The sequence below is a fragment of the Sinocyclocheilus grahami genome, unplaced genomic scaffold (genome assembly GCF_001515645.1).
Source record: "Sinocyclocheilus grahami isolate Dianchi unplaced genomic scaffold, SAMN03320097.WGS_v1.1 scaffold4.1, whole genome shotgun sequence".
Taxonomy (NCBI): Eukaryota; Metazoa; Chordata; class Actinopteri; order Cypriniformes; family Cyprinidae; genus Sinocyclocheilus; species Sinocyclocheilus grahami.
In genome coordinates this window covers 2,368,005-2,384,289 of record NW_015505183.1, presented here as the reverse complement: position 1 = coordinate 2,384,289, position 16,285 = coordinate 2,368,005, and the positions used below count along the sequence as shown (strand labels likewise).

At 35.2% G+C, this 16,285-nt stretch overlaps 1 protein-coding gene across 1 annotated transcript in view; it reads left to right on the top strand.

Moving 5' to 3' along the window:
• Positions 1-378: 378 nt before the first annotated feature.
• The window catches only part of LOC107583373 (tetratricopeptide repeat protein 7B), a 35,498-nt gene continuing 19,591 nt past the window's right edge, over positions 379-16,285 (top strand). The window contains exons 1-9 of the mRNA XM_016269570.1: positions 379-569; positions 2,060-2,214; positions 3,644-3,812; positions 8,846-8,979; positions 9,679-9,800; positions 13,370-13,448; positions 13,926-14,098; positions 14,358-14,421; positions 15,229-15,366. Coding sequence (XP_016125056.1) covers positions 449-569; positions 2,060-2,214; positions 3,644-3,812; positions 8,846-8,979; positions 9,679-9,800; positions 13,370-13,448; positions 13,926-14,098; positions 14,358-14,421; positions 15,229-15,366 — 1,155 coding nt within the window. The 5' untranslated portion in view covers positions 379-448. The remainder of the gene's footprint in view (positions 570-2,059; positions 2,215-3,643; positions 3,813-8,845; positions 8,980-9,678; positions 9,801-13,369; positions 13,449-13,925; positions 14,099-14,357; positions 14,422-15,228; positions 15,367-16,285) is intronic.

Genomic DNA, 16,285 nt, shown 5'->3' with positions numbered 1-16,285 from the left:
ACATATACATAATCCTAAAAAAAATAACACTGAGCCAAACACACATGCTAAAATAACAACAACTTACTGACACATAGTAAGAAATGGTTATAAAAAAACTGAAACCTAAGTGAAACAAATAGTAGGAAAGAGGAGAAATAAAAAGCGATACTTATCCTTTGCCGGTGTCCCTCTATTCTATATAGTCTATTTAGAAATATTTACTGCTGTATGTCATGATTGACCAATCAGAAAGATATTATATACAGTGAAATATAAATAAAACAAATTAAATTAAAATAAACTTTTTTTCATGTGAGAATAATTGTCACGTGACAAGAATCTGTCCAATGAGAGTTCAGTACCATGGCCCGGAAGCGAAGTCCGGTTCATGTTTTGATGCTCCTCTCCAGGTCTCTGATGTTTCTGTGCTGCGGCTCCGGTCGTGTTTTGGTCAGGAGGTAGAAAGATGACAGCCAGAAAGTCCGGGTCGCGGTTAGAGACTGAAATAGAACGCTGTCGATCAGAGGGACAATGGGACAAGATAGCAGAACTCGTGCGGCAGATGTCTGCGAAACTCATCTCAAACGGTGTGTGTGGTTTCTGTAATGTACACTCATGGCTAACGCGTTAGCTCGGACAGTGTGTGTGTCTCAGGCCTGGTGGCAAAATCCGAATCTGATGTATCTCTGTACATTTAACTACACATTAAACAAGTCATTGAATGAAGACTTTCTTTTCAGGTTGTCTAAAATGTGATATTAATGCCTCTTTGGTGGTATTCTGCTCGTCTGTCCTGTACACTTCCTGATTGCCCATACAGTTGTCTCCATTCATCTTCATAATGTCTATAATTCATATTTGCATTAAGTCTAGGAAATTTGTAAGAGTTATTATTGACTTATTGTTTTGTGAAGATGTCAAAATATAGGAATCTCTTTTACATTAGGTGCAGTTAAATGCATATTCGAACTGAAACATTTCATTCAAATGAACTTCACACAGATAAAGAAAACTGCAAAGTAATACATGTTTTATTATATTATGTTTGTATATCAGTTAAAATTAGAGGAAATTTCAAATGTTTTGAATGCTTTTTTTATTGACGGATTTCAAAATCATTTCTTTCAAAAAATAAAAGTAAAAAATAAGAATATAATAATAATATCATTTGTCAAATTTACACAGAAATATATTTATTTGCAATGGGTAATTTTTTTAAGTAAAAATTAAAAGAAAGGATCATTTATAGTAAAATATAAAATATAAATAAAATAAAATATAAAATCTGTAAATGATAATAATAAATATTATTATAATTATTTATTAATGAATAACATGTATTGTAATAATATGTAGGTCATTATTATTTTTATTTTCATTATTTAAATACAAATATTTTAAGTAATACAATTTCACAAAAGGAACATTTGACATCAGTATCATTCGTGAACGTCTGGAAGATGTATTATTTGACTGGGGTCAAATTTATGAATTATAGGAGCCTGTCCTAAAGGTTGGTTTAATGTGGATTAAATTGCCCGTTTCCATCTTTACATTTTGCCCTGTTCATTAAAAGCTACATATTAATAAGCATTATTGATTCGTCTCATACAAAATGATGAAAGATTTACGATGTGCATGTAAGGCAGCAGATTAAACCACCACACGTGGTTGTTCTCAAAGCTGTGTGTGTGTGTTAAGACCTGTAAGAATGGTTTCAGGTGCAAGACTGGATTATATCTGGGCTTTATGTAATGCTGTTTTTACAGTCAGCACTTCTCTCTTGCACTGTAAATGTGTTTGTGTTTTGGCTTTACAGTTCAGATATGCAGGTGGCTTCTCTCCACTGTTACTTTTTCAGACAGAAGAGAAAGATGAAAGGGATAGTTCACCCAATAATAACAATTTTGCCATCGTTTGCAGTGGTACATTTATGAATGTGTGTGCATGAGCTTGCTGACTGTCATTATGATGAAATCGTCCTAGTGTATGAGTTGTTAACTCCTTGCTTTCTGTCTGTGTGTGTGATTACTTGAGTAAATTCAGGTGCCTAGCTCAACCTCTGCTTCTCTTGTAGATGATCTCGGAGAGCTTCTGCTGGGGGAGGCCAAACTCCAGCAGTACCTCAAGGAAAACCCCATCAAGCAGGGAGCCAGTCCCCGCGGCCCCCGACCACGCCTCCAGGAGGTACGGAAACACTTGACGGCTGCACTTGATCGGGGAAACTTAAAGGTAAGCCTGAACAGTCAGGATCATCACTTCTGTTTGTTACACTTGCATCAGTGTTACAGTGAACTCAAATTAAAACTCAAACCATTTAAAAAATGTCTTGAAATAAAATAATCGTTAACTGAAATAAAGTCAAATATTAAATATATTTTAGCTAGTTGCCAAAATAACATTTCTCGTTTTCGTTTAGTTTAACATTATGTACCAAAATAACCAAAACTAAATCTGAAATAAAATGAATACAAAATGATATATACATATAAAAAAACAATAACTAATAAAATGGACACAACAAAACTAATAAAACTATAAGTAATAAATAATAATATAATAACTAATAAAATAATATGATAACTAATAAAAGTATAATAACATAATAACTAGTAAAACACAGCATTTATTATTAAAACCTTAAATAAAATGAAAAGCAAGATACAAAAAATAAAAACTCAATATATTAAAAGAATTAAAATTATTATTTTAATTACATCGAAATGAGCTGAACACGTATGTTTACAACAATGGAAAAGCAGCACAAAGGAATATGAAAACACATTCTGTGAAAACGGCCCCTATGTCTGGAATAATATCTCAACATTTCAAGATTTAAATGCAATCATTTATCAGACTTTTATTTAAAGATTTTTTAAATGAGAAAAACCAAAAGCAATTCATCACATCCAACAATATTAGCAATACCAAGTTTTGGGAGTCAACGACAACCAGATTAGTAGTAGAATAAAAAGATTATGATCATGGATTAATTCAGTGCTAAGTAAATCTCAAACTGACTTAAAACTAGGGCTGCACAATTAATCCAATTTCTAATCGCGATTACAATTATGGATGCCACAATTACGTAATCGTTCAAAGTCCACTTATGTTATTCTGCACGCTTAAGATGCGTTTTTTCTTTCTACCTGTTATCTTAAGGGTTTTTCCCATTATTTAAATTTTAGTTTTAGTATAACATTATAATACCATTCATATTTTTACTTTTTTATCATTTAAAGAAGAAACCAATCCGATGTATATTTGACATTTGAGGCTTAATACTATAGAAAAGCACTAAAGGTTTTTCAGTTAGAGTGTTTTCAGCTTGTTAATTTTCATATAAAAATACAGCATGCAGTTGCATCAAACAATGGTATAAACATCATTCAATGTAAATTGTGATAATCGTAATTAATAATCGCAATTACAATTTCAAGGGAATAATCGACAATTATGATTTTTTCATAATCGTGCAGCCCTACTTAAAACCAATCATGGTTGGAGCCTTTCCAGTGTCATTGGTGTTTATCTGGATTTTAGCAATGTATTTAATTTATTGCAGTTCTGTTTCTGAGAATGTGAGGTGATTGTGAAGCTATATTTGATTTACTACAGTATACTATATTGTGGCGGTATGTATTTTCTCTTTCTCTCCCAGCCTGAATACATGCAGGAGGCCAGTCTGATCATGGCTAAGCTGTGCTACGTGGAGGTTGATTACAGGGAAGCACTGAATCAGTACAGCCGTGTAAATCTGGATGAGATGCAGCTGGTAGGGGCTCCAGTGTACAGACTCTCCATGATTGCTGAGGCCTACGCCACCAAAGGTATATAATCTGTGTCATAACTCAGAAAATAGAGCTGCTGGGCTGTTACATAGCAGAAATGCTGTCTTTGTGAAAGCACAAACCCGAGCCTGCTGATGCCGTTTCACTGCTTATGTATGCGCTGTGAAACAGACCTAAATTATGTAACTTGCTTTGGTAAGGACGTTTTGCCTAACTAGAACCGAAACATCAAGTTTCTGCAATCAAGTCCATATTTGTGTCCTTGCTGAAAGCAAAATGCTGCGCAAAGCAACAAAATCACAGCAGTAGGATATTTAATATTCAATATACAGCAATGTAAAGTGTTTTTTTAGTGCCATTTCACTATAAATACAGTATAAATTCTATGTAAATTCTATATATTACGTTACTGTTAATGTACTCTTACTGAAATGAATACTCTTACTTAGCGATGATACATTAAATTAATGAAGTGACACTAAAAACATTTATAATGTTAAAAAGATCTCTAGTTTTTAAATTTTCTATTCATCAAAGAATACTGAATTTTTTTTAACAATGTCTCACAACAGTTTTCAATAATAGTAAGTGATTCTTGAGTACTAAATCATATTGAATGATTATAGAATGATTTCTGAAGGATGTGACACTGATGACTGGAGTAATTACTGCTGAAAATTCAGCTTTGTTAGGAATAAATTACATTTAAGGTGTAGAACCATCTCCAGGATGATCAGAAGAAATGGACAGCACCTGAGTTAAATATATGAGTGTCACAGCAAAGGGTCTGAATACTTAGGACCATGTGATATTTCAGTTTTTCTTTTTTAATAAATCTGCAAAAATGTCAACAATTCTGTGTTTTTCTGTCAATATGGGGTGCTGTGTGTACATTAATGAGGAAAAAAATTTACTTAAATGATTTTAGCAAATGACTGCAATATAACAAAGAGTGAAAAATGTAACGGGGTCTGAATACTTTCCGTACCCACTGTATATTAAAATAGAAAGTAGTTTATTTTAAATTGTAATAATATTTTACAACATTGTTTTTTACTGTATTTGATCAAGTAAATGCAGGTGAGCATAAGAGAGTTCTTTTAAAAACATTTTAAAATCTCACCAACCCCACATTTATATTGGTAGTGTAAATTTAATTATATTAACAGTTATATAATTACAAAATATATTGTTTCATTTAAAATTTAAAAAGAGGCATTTTTATTTTTTTAATTAATTGTAATGTAATTTTAATTCATTTTTAGCTTGTTTTTTTTTATGCTCACCTCGTCAGAACAGTGCAGAGATGCTTCACGGTTTCCTACGGTTCACATTTTGACCTTTGGGTGGCAGCCTTGCTTTAATACTACATGTGATGCTCTGCAGAGAAAAGTGTTTGCAACTAAATCCTTTGCTCTGAACACACACGCACACACTTTTAATTCTAAGCACAGTGAATGTGTTTGCCGGGACCGCAGCGTGAGGTCTTTGATCAGAGTTCTGACAGATCGCGTTACTGTGGGGCTCTGGGGAAAAACTGCAGGGTGGCACAGAGCCTGTCTCATCCAATCACCTCAAAGCATCTCTGAGACTGACAACTGCCTTTACAGGGGGGCAGCTTCCTCCCTCGGCCCCAATCATCCATCACACCCCAGCTACCGCGCACAAACACACGTGTGTGTGTATCATCTCACTAGCACTTCCTGCCTCGTCTCCTGTGTATATTAATTCCTCGTCCTCAATCTCCTTCTTGCCGCCGTGAGCTGCTCGTCACAGCCTGTCCTGAGGCGTCAGATTTACTGTGGCCGTTATGCAGGTCATTAAAGAGCCTGGTCACTGTAATGGGGCTTGTCTTGGATCTGCCTAGTATAACGGGCTTTTAAACCTGTAAGGAGAGGGATATGTGTGTTTGGAGAAGCACAGTGGTCGAGAGGAACAGATTTCTGTTGAATGTGTATCTGAACAGAAGTGAATGTGCCTTTTTCAGACCTTCTAGACTAAGTTCAGGCCTCCAGTGTTGCAGGTCTATAATAGGTAAAGGGATTTACAGCATGTAGACACACTCTCTCCCTCTCTCTCTCATTCTGTTTTTTTCCCTTTTTCTCTTTGGGCATCGGTGTGGAACAACAAAATCCCTTTGCTTTCCTTTGTCATAAAATTTGACTTTTCTTTAAAGCTAGAGTGTGTAATTTCTGTACCCATATGACTGTGAATCTCAACTCTTTTAACTCCAAGGCTCCCCATTGTTCATAGCTCTAGTTTTGTTTTCAGAACTTATTTTAATCTATGGCCACTTCTAGTTTCTCTAAGGTTTTCTGAAGTTTTATTTTTTTACTCATCATTTCTACACTATAAAATATTCTGGAGCCTGGCATAACTAGTAACATGTATATTCATTGTAAAATGCCTGTGGCAGTTTAAGGCTTTATTAATTTACTCTACTTTTCCTGGTCTATAAATCACACTTATAAAATAAGGCTACATATATATCCAGGTATTTCAAGCCAATGGGAACCCTGTTTTTTTCACAAGAAACAAACAGTTGTTAAGGGGGTTCAATTAATTTATGAAATATATTTGTAGTTGTTTTAACTTTTTTGAATGCCTTGGATATTTAAAGTTTATTTTTATTTTAAACCCCCTTTGGAAGTTTGCTGAGGCTCCACTGGTTGAGAAACACTGCGTCCACATATTGAAAACGCAATTGAAAATACAATTTGCTATTCTATTTGAAAATTGTCCGGAATATCGTTCCATAGCAACCGCTGAAAACCACTTTTAAATGTTATGTTAGATTAATTTAGAATTAGTTGCTATAAATGTATTTATTTAGTTTGCATCACAGCCTTTGACCACAATTTGTTATATGCTAAGGGAGAGGGACATAATCATTTTTAGAGCATTTTATCGGACAATTATTATTTTTTCTCAAAAGAGTAAAACTGTACGTTTTAAATGTATATACCTGCTAAAAATAATTCTGTCATTATTTAATTGTACATACACTACCAATTACAAGTTGGGCATTTGTGAGAAGTATACAGTAAAACAGTAATATTGTAAAAATAATAATAATTTAAAATAGTGTTTATATTTTATTTTATTTTAAAATGTAATTTATTCCTGCGAAGGTAAAGCTGAATTTTCAGCATTATTACTTCAGTCTTCAGTGTCACATGATGCTTCAGAAATCATTCTAATATGCTGATTTGGTGCTCAAGAAACATTTCTTATTATTATCAATAGTGAAAACAGTTGTGCTGCTTAATATTTTTGTAGAAACCATGATTTCTTTTGTAACGTGAACGTTTTTGCTGTCACTTTTGATCAATTTGATGCATCCTTGCTGAATAGAATTAATTATTAAAAAAAAAAAAGTCTCACTGACCCCAAACTTTTAAATAGTGAAGGTGACTTAAAACCATTCACTAATATTTCATGCCAATCAGTCAACTCTTATTCTCCTCCTGTCTTACAGGGACTTCACAGTGCATTTTTAATCAGGGCCTCGTCATTACCTTCTTACTCGTGATGGATTATTCCTCTCCGTTTTAATTTCGGAATCATTTTGTGACTTGGTTGGTACCAGACAGTTTTCTTCATCCTGTGATATCTGTTTATAAGCCGTTATCTATTATTGAATCAGTTTGAAAAATAGTTAGGAGGGCTACAGTTTCTGTTTCCTGTCACATTGCCATACTGTCATGAAACTTTATCTGCATGGAGAACCCAATACTAACACAAGTCAAACAAACAACTCTCATCATGTTTACCAGCCACCTGAGCGCAGAGTCTTGGCTGTTTTCCTCATGCTATGAGGGATTTAAGATGTGACTTCAGAAGCTGAAACCAGTAGACCGAGATTGGCCACAGATTGTGTGACAAGACTAAGGAAACGCACTTGTATCTTTAACGCATTACTTAGACGAGTCAAGGAGATACAGCAGTGGAACAGACATCAGCTCGTGCTAAAACATTTAAAGTTTTTCTGGTTTGTCTGAGGTCTTTGATTTTCTCAAACATGTATATTTCAGTGTCTCACTTCCTCTTTTCAGCCAGAACAAAGGAAACAAACTCGAATTATATGAACAAAGCATATCGAGTTCAGTCTGACCCTTTAAGAATGAATATAATATCCTCAAAGTAAGGATGAAACCATAACAGTGTATTTCATTAGTCGATTGAATTAGAATTGACAGAAGTGCTGTGTGTTTCTGAAATTCAAGCTTTGCTGTTGTTTTTTTTAGTGCTACATCACTAAGCTTCACATAAGTGAATACTGTGGCTCAGTAGAAAATGAATGTAACTATGATTTTGAAAGAAATATAGTTTGATTGATGGCAGAATTTTGACTTTGGTATGAGACCAGCCCGTGGTACTTGCATACTAAATCTAATCAATACTAAATCAATACCTCAAACAACAAATAAACAACCTTGGGTGACTTATGAGATGTACAGTAAGTGCTGTCAGTCGATTCAGTAATTCAAATGTCAGTAATTTGTGATTAATGTAATTTTTATTTCTTGAGGTTCTGTAGTTTATTTGGATGACGTGCATATAAAATAATTATATTTTATAATTGTATTATTGATTTATTTTTTTAAATATTAAAAACTTTTTTTAACGCTTTTTTATTTTATTTTTCATGCTCACCTGATTAGAACACTGAACATTAGAACATTTTTATTTTTGAATTAATAAATTGCTAATTAATTTCTTCATTTTACTTTATGTGGCCTTCCTAGTTCTCCATAACTATGTTGAATTTGGTAAATGTGTAAAAAAAAATATATATATATATATTTAAAAAACCTATATATATTATTTAATAATTTACTTAATTCCTAACAATACTTAAAAATGATTATTTTATTGTACTGCTATATCACATGGCTCTAAAAGGAAACAAGTTAAGTCGTTAAGTCACACTTCAGATTATCTTTATTTAAATGAGCTGTCATTAGTCATAAACATCCTTCTGAATGTGGCAGAGCACTAGGATAGCTCTGTGTGCCTTTCTAGCTCTTGGCATGTGAAAGTCATCTCATGTCTCTGCTGTTTGTTCGAAGGTCTTTGTCTGGAGAAAGTGCCCATGGCGTCCCCATCACTGTCCAATCGTAATGCAGACAGAGACCAGGAGATCATCACTTGTTATGAGAAGTCTGGAGACATCGCTCTTCTCTATCTTCAAGAGGTAGAAAAGGTATTTCCAAATATTCATTCACTACTGTTTTTTTTTCTTCCTCCGTTTTCAAAATATTTTAGTCAAGTTCTCATAGACATTAAAACATACAGTAATTTTGTAGCCTAGGAGAGATTTGTACAGTACTGCAGCAGAGGGTCCGCCATCCGTGACACTAATCTCTTCTTGTCCCACCTGTGAACTTTAAATCACAATTAAAGCTTTTTACAGGTCAAAGTTAATTTTCTTGCAGAGTAAAATTAGTCTCAGTTTCCTTCAGATTGTTTTCACACCACTAATTCCCTTTGTTGGAATAGTGGCGCACAGATTCATTCCCCTGCATAGTGTTCAGTATTTACTGCTTGTGATTTAGCGTTGGTGGGGAAGGGAGGGAGCGTAGAGAGAGTCGGGGAGAGAGAGAGAGAGAGAGAGAGTGAATGATGGCAAGAGAGGAGAACGGCAGAGCTTGTGTTCTGCTGCAGTGTTGACACTGCATTTTTTGGGTGCAGCCGAAGGTTTACGTATGACCTTCATGCTAGAAACTCGTACCCTCCTAACCGCCGTCCTCTCTAAAGTGTTCCCTGGGTAAATATAAAGCTTCTTTTGAAGACATATGGTTTGTATTTGCTGAATAACTAAGTGTAAGTGACCAGGAAAGAGTTTGAGCTTGTTTCAGTTATGATTGACAGTAATATTTGATGACTTATGTCTTGTCTTCAGGCTCTTAGTGTTGGCATTCAGAACCGAAGTCCAAAGCCCGGTCCGGTCACTCAAGACCAGGAACTTGGCTACTTCCTAGAGACAGGACTTCAGAGGGCTCATGTTATTCATTTCAAAAATGGGTGAGTATTTGTGTGTTTATATTATCAGGAACTAGGGCTGGGCGATATAGCTGAAAATATATAGCTAAAATATATCCATATTTGTCAGCCTCTTGACAATATTTGATATGTTTTAAAATGTAATTTTTAAAAACATTATTTTGAACATACAATCAATGTTGCAAACTAGCTTTAAATTGGTTAATATAAGAAATAATACAATAAAATAAATGAATAGCAATACATTTATAATTTTTTTCAGCAAGCATACACTGATCATAAGGGACAGTAAAGACATTTGACAATGTTACAAAGGATTTCTATTTCAAATAAATGGTGTTCTTTTGAACTTTTGATCAATTCATCAAAGAATCATTGATAATAAAAATAAATGTTTCTTGAACATCAATTCAGCACATAAGAAGGATTACGTGACACGTTATGTATTACGTAATGTAAAATGTATTAAAATAAAAACCTTTATTTTAAATTGTAATTTAATTTCACAATATCAAAAGTTAAAAAAATTGAATTGTAATGTATTTTAAAAATTTTTTTGTAAATATATAAATATATTCTGAATGGTGATGGCAAAAAAAATATTTCAAATCAGTTTGAAAATAAATAGTTGATGCTGACATGCTGACAAATGAATCAAACCTACCCACTTTAACAAGGTTTTGCAAAACTAGTTTACTGACACGCTCAAACTTTTTATTTGACAAAATTAAGTAGTCAAATAAAATTGAAAATGTGTAGCTTTATATTACCAGCAAAATCCTCTCAAATATGTTGTGTATATAATTTCCAATATACTGTTCAGCCCTATCTGTAGCACAACACTCAATTATGATTCACAGCCCAAACAGGCTTCCTTTAGAAACACCTGAGACAGCGGTGTCCATTCATTTATCATGCCCTCTGTTCGAACATCTATTGTTTTCTCTCGTCACTCCTCTTTCCCTCGGACACGTGCTTCAGTGAGTGGTCTAGGAATCTGCTGAGCTTTCTGTCTGCCCACTAACTCTCTTTCTTTCTTTGTGCCTTCCAAATGCTTCATTGATCCTTTGTAGTTCTCAGCTTGTGTGTGTCTGTGCGTTTCATGTTATTTATGTGTGTTCTGATGCCACACTCTCCCCTGCACCTCGGCCTCTACACCATGGAGCCGTGTGTTAAACGACTTCTCGTACGTATCCCTACACTCTCTTCATGTAGAGTAGTGCCAAGCTTATATTGTAGCAGCTTCACACAAAAGCCAATACCTAGTTAACTGCCTACATAAGCAGCCTTTAAAGCATCAGGGCATGCTCTCAACATGAAGCTTGCATGAATACGCTGCATTCCGTTTTTTTTGTGTTTTGGTACCTTCATGGATAAGAAAAATCCAGAATGATTTACTTTTAAAAATTAATTTAAAGCCAAAAAGTATCAATAAATTAGTCTAAATAAATCTGTTAATTATACTGAAATTACTGTTCTTTTGGACATTCTTTTCATCAAAGAACCCTGAAAAAAAAATTATCATAGTTTCTACAAAAATATTAAGCAGCACAACTGTTTTCAACATTATAAAAGATAATAAGAACTGATTCATGAACACCAAACCATTATATTTCGGCATGATTTCTGAAGGATCATGTGACACTGAAGACTGGAGTGATGGCCGCTGAAAAAAATTCAGCTTTGCTATCACATGTATAAATTACATTTTAAAAGTAGAATTTTACACTGTAATAATATTGGACAGAATGACTGTTTTTACTGTATTTTTTATCAAATAAATGCAGCCTTAGTGAGCATAAGGGACTTATAACTTATTTCAAAAACACAAAAAAATATTGCTTAAACCAAAATTTTAAAAGGTAGTGTAACTGTAGAAGACACTTTTGCCAGACGCTGCCAGTGCACTGCCAACTGTATCCAAAGCAGCTTAAGGTACACATCTTATCAATTTATAAATTTTTCGGGAATCTCATAGCTGGACAAATCTCTTGTCAGCTGTAATCTGAATTTGACCTGCTGATTGTAGAGAAATAAGGTCCTTGTAGAGGAGTAAGGCCCTGTCCCAAATCGAACCCTAAACCCTTGCGGTCTTCCTCTGAGTCCACACTTCGTAACGTAATGCCAATTTGACTGTCGGGTAGAAGTCTGCTATGGAGCTCGCCTCAGTGCGCATCGAGGGCACTCGCGAGCACCCTTCTAAGCACCCCTTTTTTTTTGTGATTTGCAGTACTAGCGTGAAATGTGTGGTGGCCTTACACATGGCAGTATGAGAATCTCCATCATTATTTAGTTGTGCAGTGAGGGTGTGGTTGGGGAGGGATCTTCCATATGGATTGCAGGTGGGGCATCTGTCAGTGCGTGAAATGCATCTGTGTGAAATATGACCGCTGCAGTGGTGCATTGTGGGTAATGAATCTGTTAGGCTCATAAATGATTGAAAGCAATGTCTTTAAACCACACGCAACATGCATTTCCTACAGGATAACAAATGTTCCGTCCTCAGCCTGTGTGATTATAAAAACTCTGTACTGTAGAGTAAAAGTCAATACTTTTGTCTAAATAATTAATTTTTTTTTTAAATCACTATAAACTAAAAAAGTTAATTTAGGCCTCACAACATTATTATATACTGATGAAAAATAGATATTCATTTTGAGATTTGCTAAAGATTACAATAAGCATTGTTATAAAATTATTAGTGTTTTAAAGATTAATTTTAAGTGAGTGTTAGATAACAGTGAAGGTAATCTAAATGTAAAAATTTTAGATTTTAGATATTAATTTAAATTTTGTGTTTGATGAAAGAAATTCCACACTTTATCTTTGTTTAATGGAACACAGTTGTGAACAATGAAACGGTCTATCGTTTGCAAACAGCATTTGCAAACGATAGACACTTATAGGTTTAAAATCGTATAAATCCATGTGACTGTTTGAACTGATGCTTGAATTGACCATTTTGTTTATTAGCTCTGTTTCTCTCTGTCCTGCTCGCTCTCATACCTATACTTCTACACTTCTGTCTCTCTCAACACAACTACTGTACTGCTTCTCCCTGCATTCACGTGCATCTCTGCAACACTTCACACCTCCACAGCCTGAGGCTATATTCTCTGGTCTTTTACACATGTTCATTCATGGTGTGTGTGTGTGTGTGTGTTTTCGTGTGCTGTCAGTTTGTAAAGAGGCTGAGGGAATATATTGCAGTCTGATGAGGATATTGACCCCAGTCATTGACAGGCGCTAACACACACATTCACAGGTTGTACAGCGTTTAAATAGGTGCTAATTGTGACTTGCACAGCACTGTATCCAGAACTCCTGTAATAATGTGCCCTACAGGCCCGATAACTTCCTGTCCACTGATAAGTAACTACTTTAGTTTGACTGCTTGATGCTAGAGCTCACTAAATCGTGGCAGAGGTCTGACCACTCCTGAGGGTGTGTGCGTGTGTTTCCATCTGTTTGTGTAAGAAAGTTTGTACAGAGTTGATGAGAAATTTGTTGATGTCAGCCATCAGTTTTTTTTTCCAGCTCTCTAGAGGTGATTAATGGATCTCTTTTCTCTCCATTTCCTGGTGCTGCAGTAACCTGACCCGTGGTGTCAGCCGCTTCCGAGAGATTCTCCGAGCCGTAGAGACCAGAACTACTCAGAACCTGCGTATGGTGAGTTGTGTGTTTATGGCTTTGTCTCATTGTCTCTGTCTAGAACAGTGGTTCTCAACCTTTTTTGAAGGCCCTCCATGTAGATTTCTGGTACAGTACTTCTGCTATGGTTTATATATACAGTATATATATATATATATATATAATTTATTTCCATTACATTTTATTATTATAAATTTTAGTATTTTCCATGAATTTTCCAACTCTAGAAATAACACTTTTAAAATTCCCACAATATTGAGGTTTTCCAAGACTATAATCCTGGTTCTTAAATAAAAATGACAGGCATTGAGGGAACAAATTAACATAAGAAATTTTATGTAAGTTTGCATCTTTTTTGTTGTTGTTTTAGCTTACTTTAAATGATTTTATGTAATATTGAGGCCCCTTGGAAGATTGCTGAGGCCCCCTATTGGGCCCCGGCCCCTGGTTGAGAACCACAGATCTAGAATCTGAAGATATACTGTATGGGTTTAGACTATCGCCAGGCAGCTTGCAGAGATCCTGCTGAGGGGCATGTGTGAACAGAGTTACTGGAATCCACTAGAAGACCCCCCTCACCACTCCCCCCTGGACGACCTGCTCAGACACCCTCTCCACACTAAGGACTACGCTCTCAGCCGCCGCCCACGCATCTACTCAGGAGAAAAGTAGGACACCAAATTCAAAATAATAATAAATACTATAAAAGTATATACGTAATCCTGCAGAAACACTGGAATATTTTCTGCTGGCAAAGCTGTTTCTGTGTATATTGTTTGTTTATTTTTATGATGTAGCATGAAAATAAAAAAAAGGTGTTGGAATTAATTGATCAGAATCCTGGAAGTTTGTTTCTTGTCACTGTATTCATAATGTCATGGATGGAAAAATTCATGATGGCCTTTCTATCTGTCTCTCTCTCTCTAGTTTGTTTTGTCCACAGGAGAACACAGAGGAGGCCTTGCTCCTGTTGTTAATCAGCGAATCCATGGTGAGTAGCAGTAGAGATTCTGTGACCCTCTGAACTGCTGTGGTTTAACCATTGGCTCAGGAGAACATGTAAATGAAGTCAGCATGGTCTGACACTGCAGGTTTTTCGGTATGAAAGGCCAATCATAATGGTACTGAAAGCAGAGCTGGAGAATCAGAGATGCCTTTAGCTTGAACTCAGCAGAAAGTCTCATTAGATCTCTTGCTCATGTGACTTTTTTCTTCAGTTTTCTTTAAATTGACCGTTCAACAGCTCTGCGAGTGAGTTATGTTCAGTCATAATGAGTTTTTACTTATGCACAGTGTGATTAAACAGTGTTTTATTTCATAGAAATAAGGTGTTACTGCTGCAAACTGACCTAAAATGAAGCTGTCTAATGTTAATAATAGTCTCTGTTATTGGTAGCCCAAGTATACTACACTTCTGTTCAATTTTTTAAAATAAATTTTATTGATCAAGGACACATTAAATTAGTCAAAAGTGACAGTAAAGATATGTATAATGTTACAAAAGATTTATATTTTAAAGAAATGCTGTTTGAACTTTCTAATCATCAGAGAATCCTGTAAAAAAATGTATAACTGTCCACTAAAAAATAAAAAGACAAATTTAGTTGTTTTCGTCTTTGATAATAATAAGAGACTTTTTCTTGAGCATCAAATCAGCATATTAGAATGATTTCTGAAGGATCATGTAACCAAGACTGGAGTAATGGCTACTGAAAATTCAGCTTTGCCATCACAGGGAGTGTAGTGTAATCATGTCTGTTTGGGGGAATGTGTGTATTAATATCTGTATTTATCATAGGCTAACAGAGATGCCGTATTGAGTCGAATCCCCGAACACAATAATGACCGGATCATCAGCCTCCAGAGCGCCTCACTGGTGTACGACCTGCTGACCATCGCGCTCGGCCGACGCGGACAGTATGAGATGCTCTCAGAGGTGAGGTCCTGCCCACGCTCATCACCATGGGAACATTCAGGAATACTCCCTCAGCGGGACGAGTTAAACCTCCCGGTGTGGTTGCTGTGGTAACAAGACCAGACCTGCACTCTAGACTGCGCTCCCTCTGTGTGAATGTATGTGTCTGTGTCTGGTCTGGAGGTTATTCACAGTGTGCATGTGAGTTTGGGGGCATGTAACAAACCAGAATACTGCTTCAATTATTTATAATAAACGATTTCATGTTATTATGTTATATTACATAGCTTTTTTTGTATTCAGAACTAACCCAGATTCAATATTAGAGCACAAATCTACATGTCACAAATGTGTCCAAATTAAACATCATTGTTAATAACTTTCTACTTAATATTTTATTTTAGCCACGGACAAGCCTCAGTGTTTGTTTTCGGAAGCCTGACCTATTTAGGACAGAACAGGCCTGTGTGAATGTATGTGTCTGTGTCTGGTCTGGAGGTTATTCACAGTGTGCATGTGAGTTTGGGGGCATGTAACAAACCAGAATACTGCTTCAATTATTTATAATAAACGATTTCATGTTATTATGTTATATTACATAGCTTTTTTTGTATTCAGAACTAACCCAGATTCAATATTAGAGCACAAATCTACATGTCACAAATGTGTCCAAATTAAACAGCATTGTTAATAACTTTCTACTTAATATTTTATTTTAGCCACGGACAAGCCTCAGTGTTTGTTTTCGGAAGCCTGACCTATTTAGGCAAAGAAAAGCATTTTTTGTGTGTGTGTGGTTTGTAGTCTGATGTTTTCATTAGTGTACCTGGACAGATTTTTCTCTTCCATCTCCATCTGTTGATCATGCTGTTGTTGCTAATGTTGGACTCAGCATAACTTTTGCTGTGTCTTTTATATTCAAGGATTTTATGGTTTTATG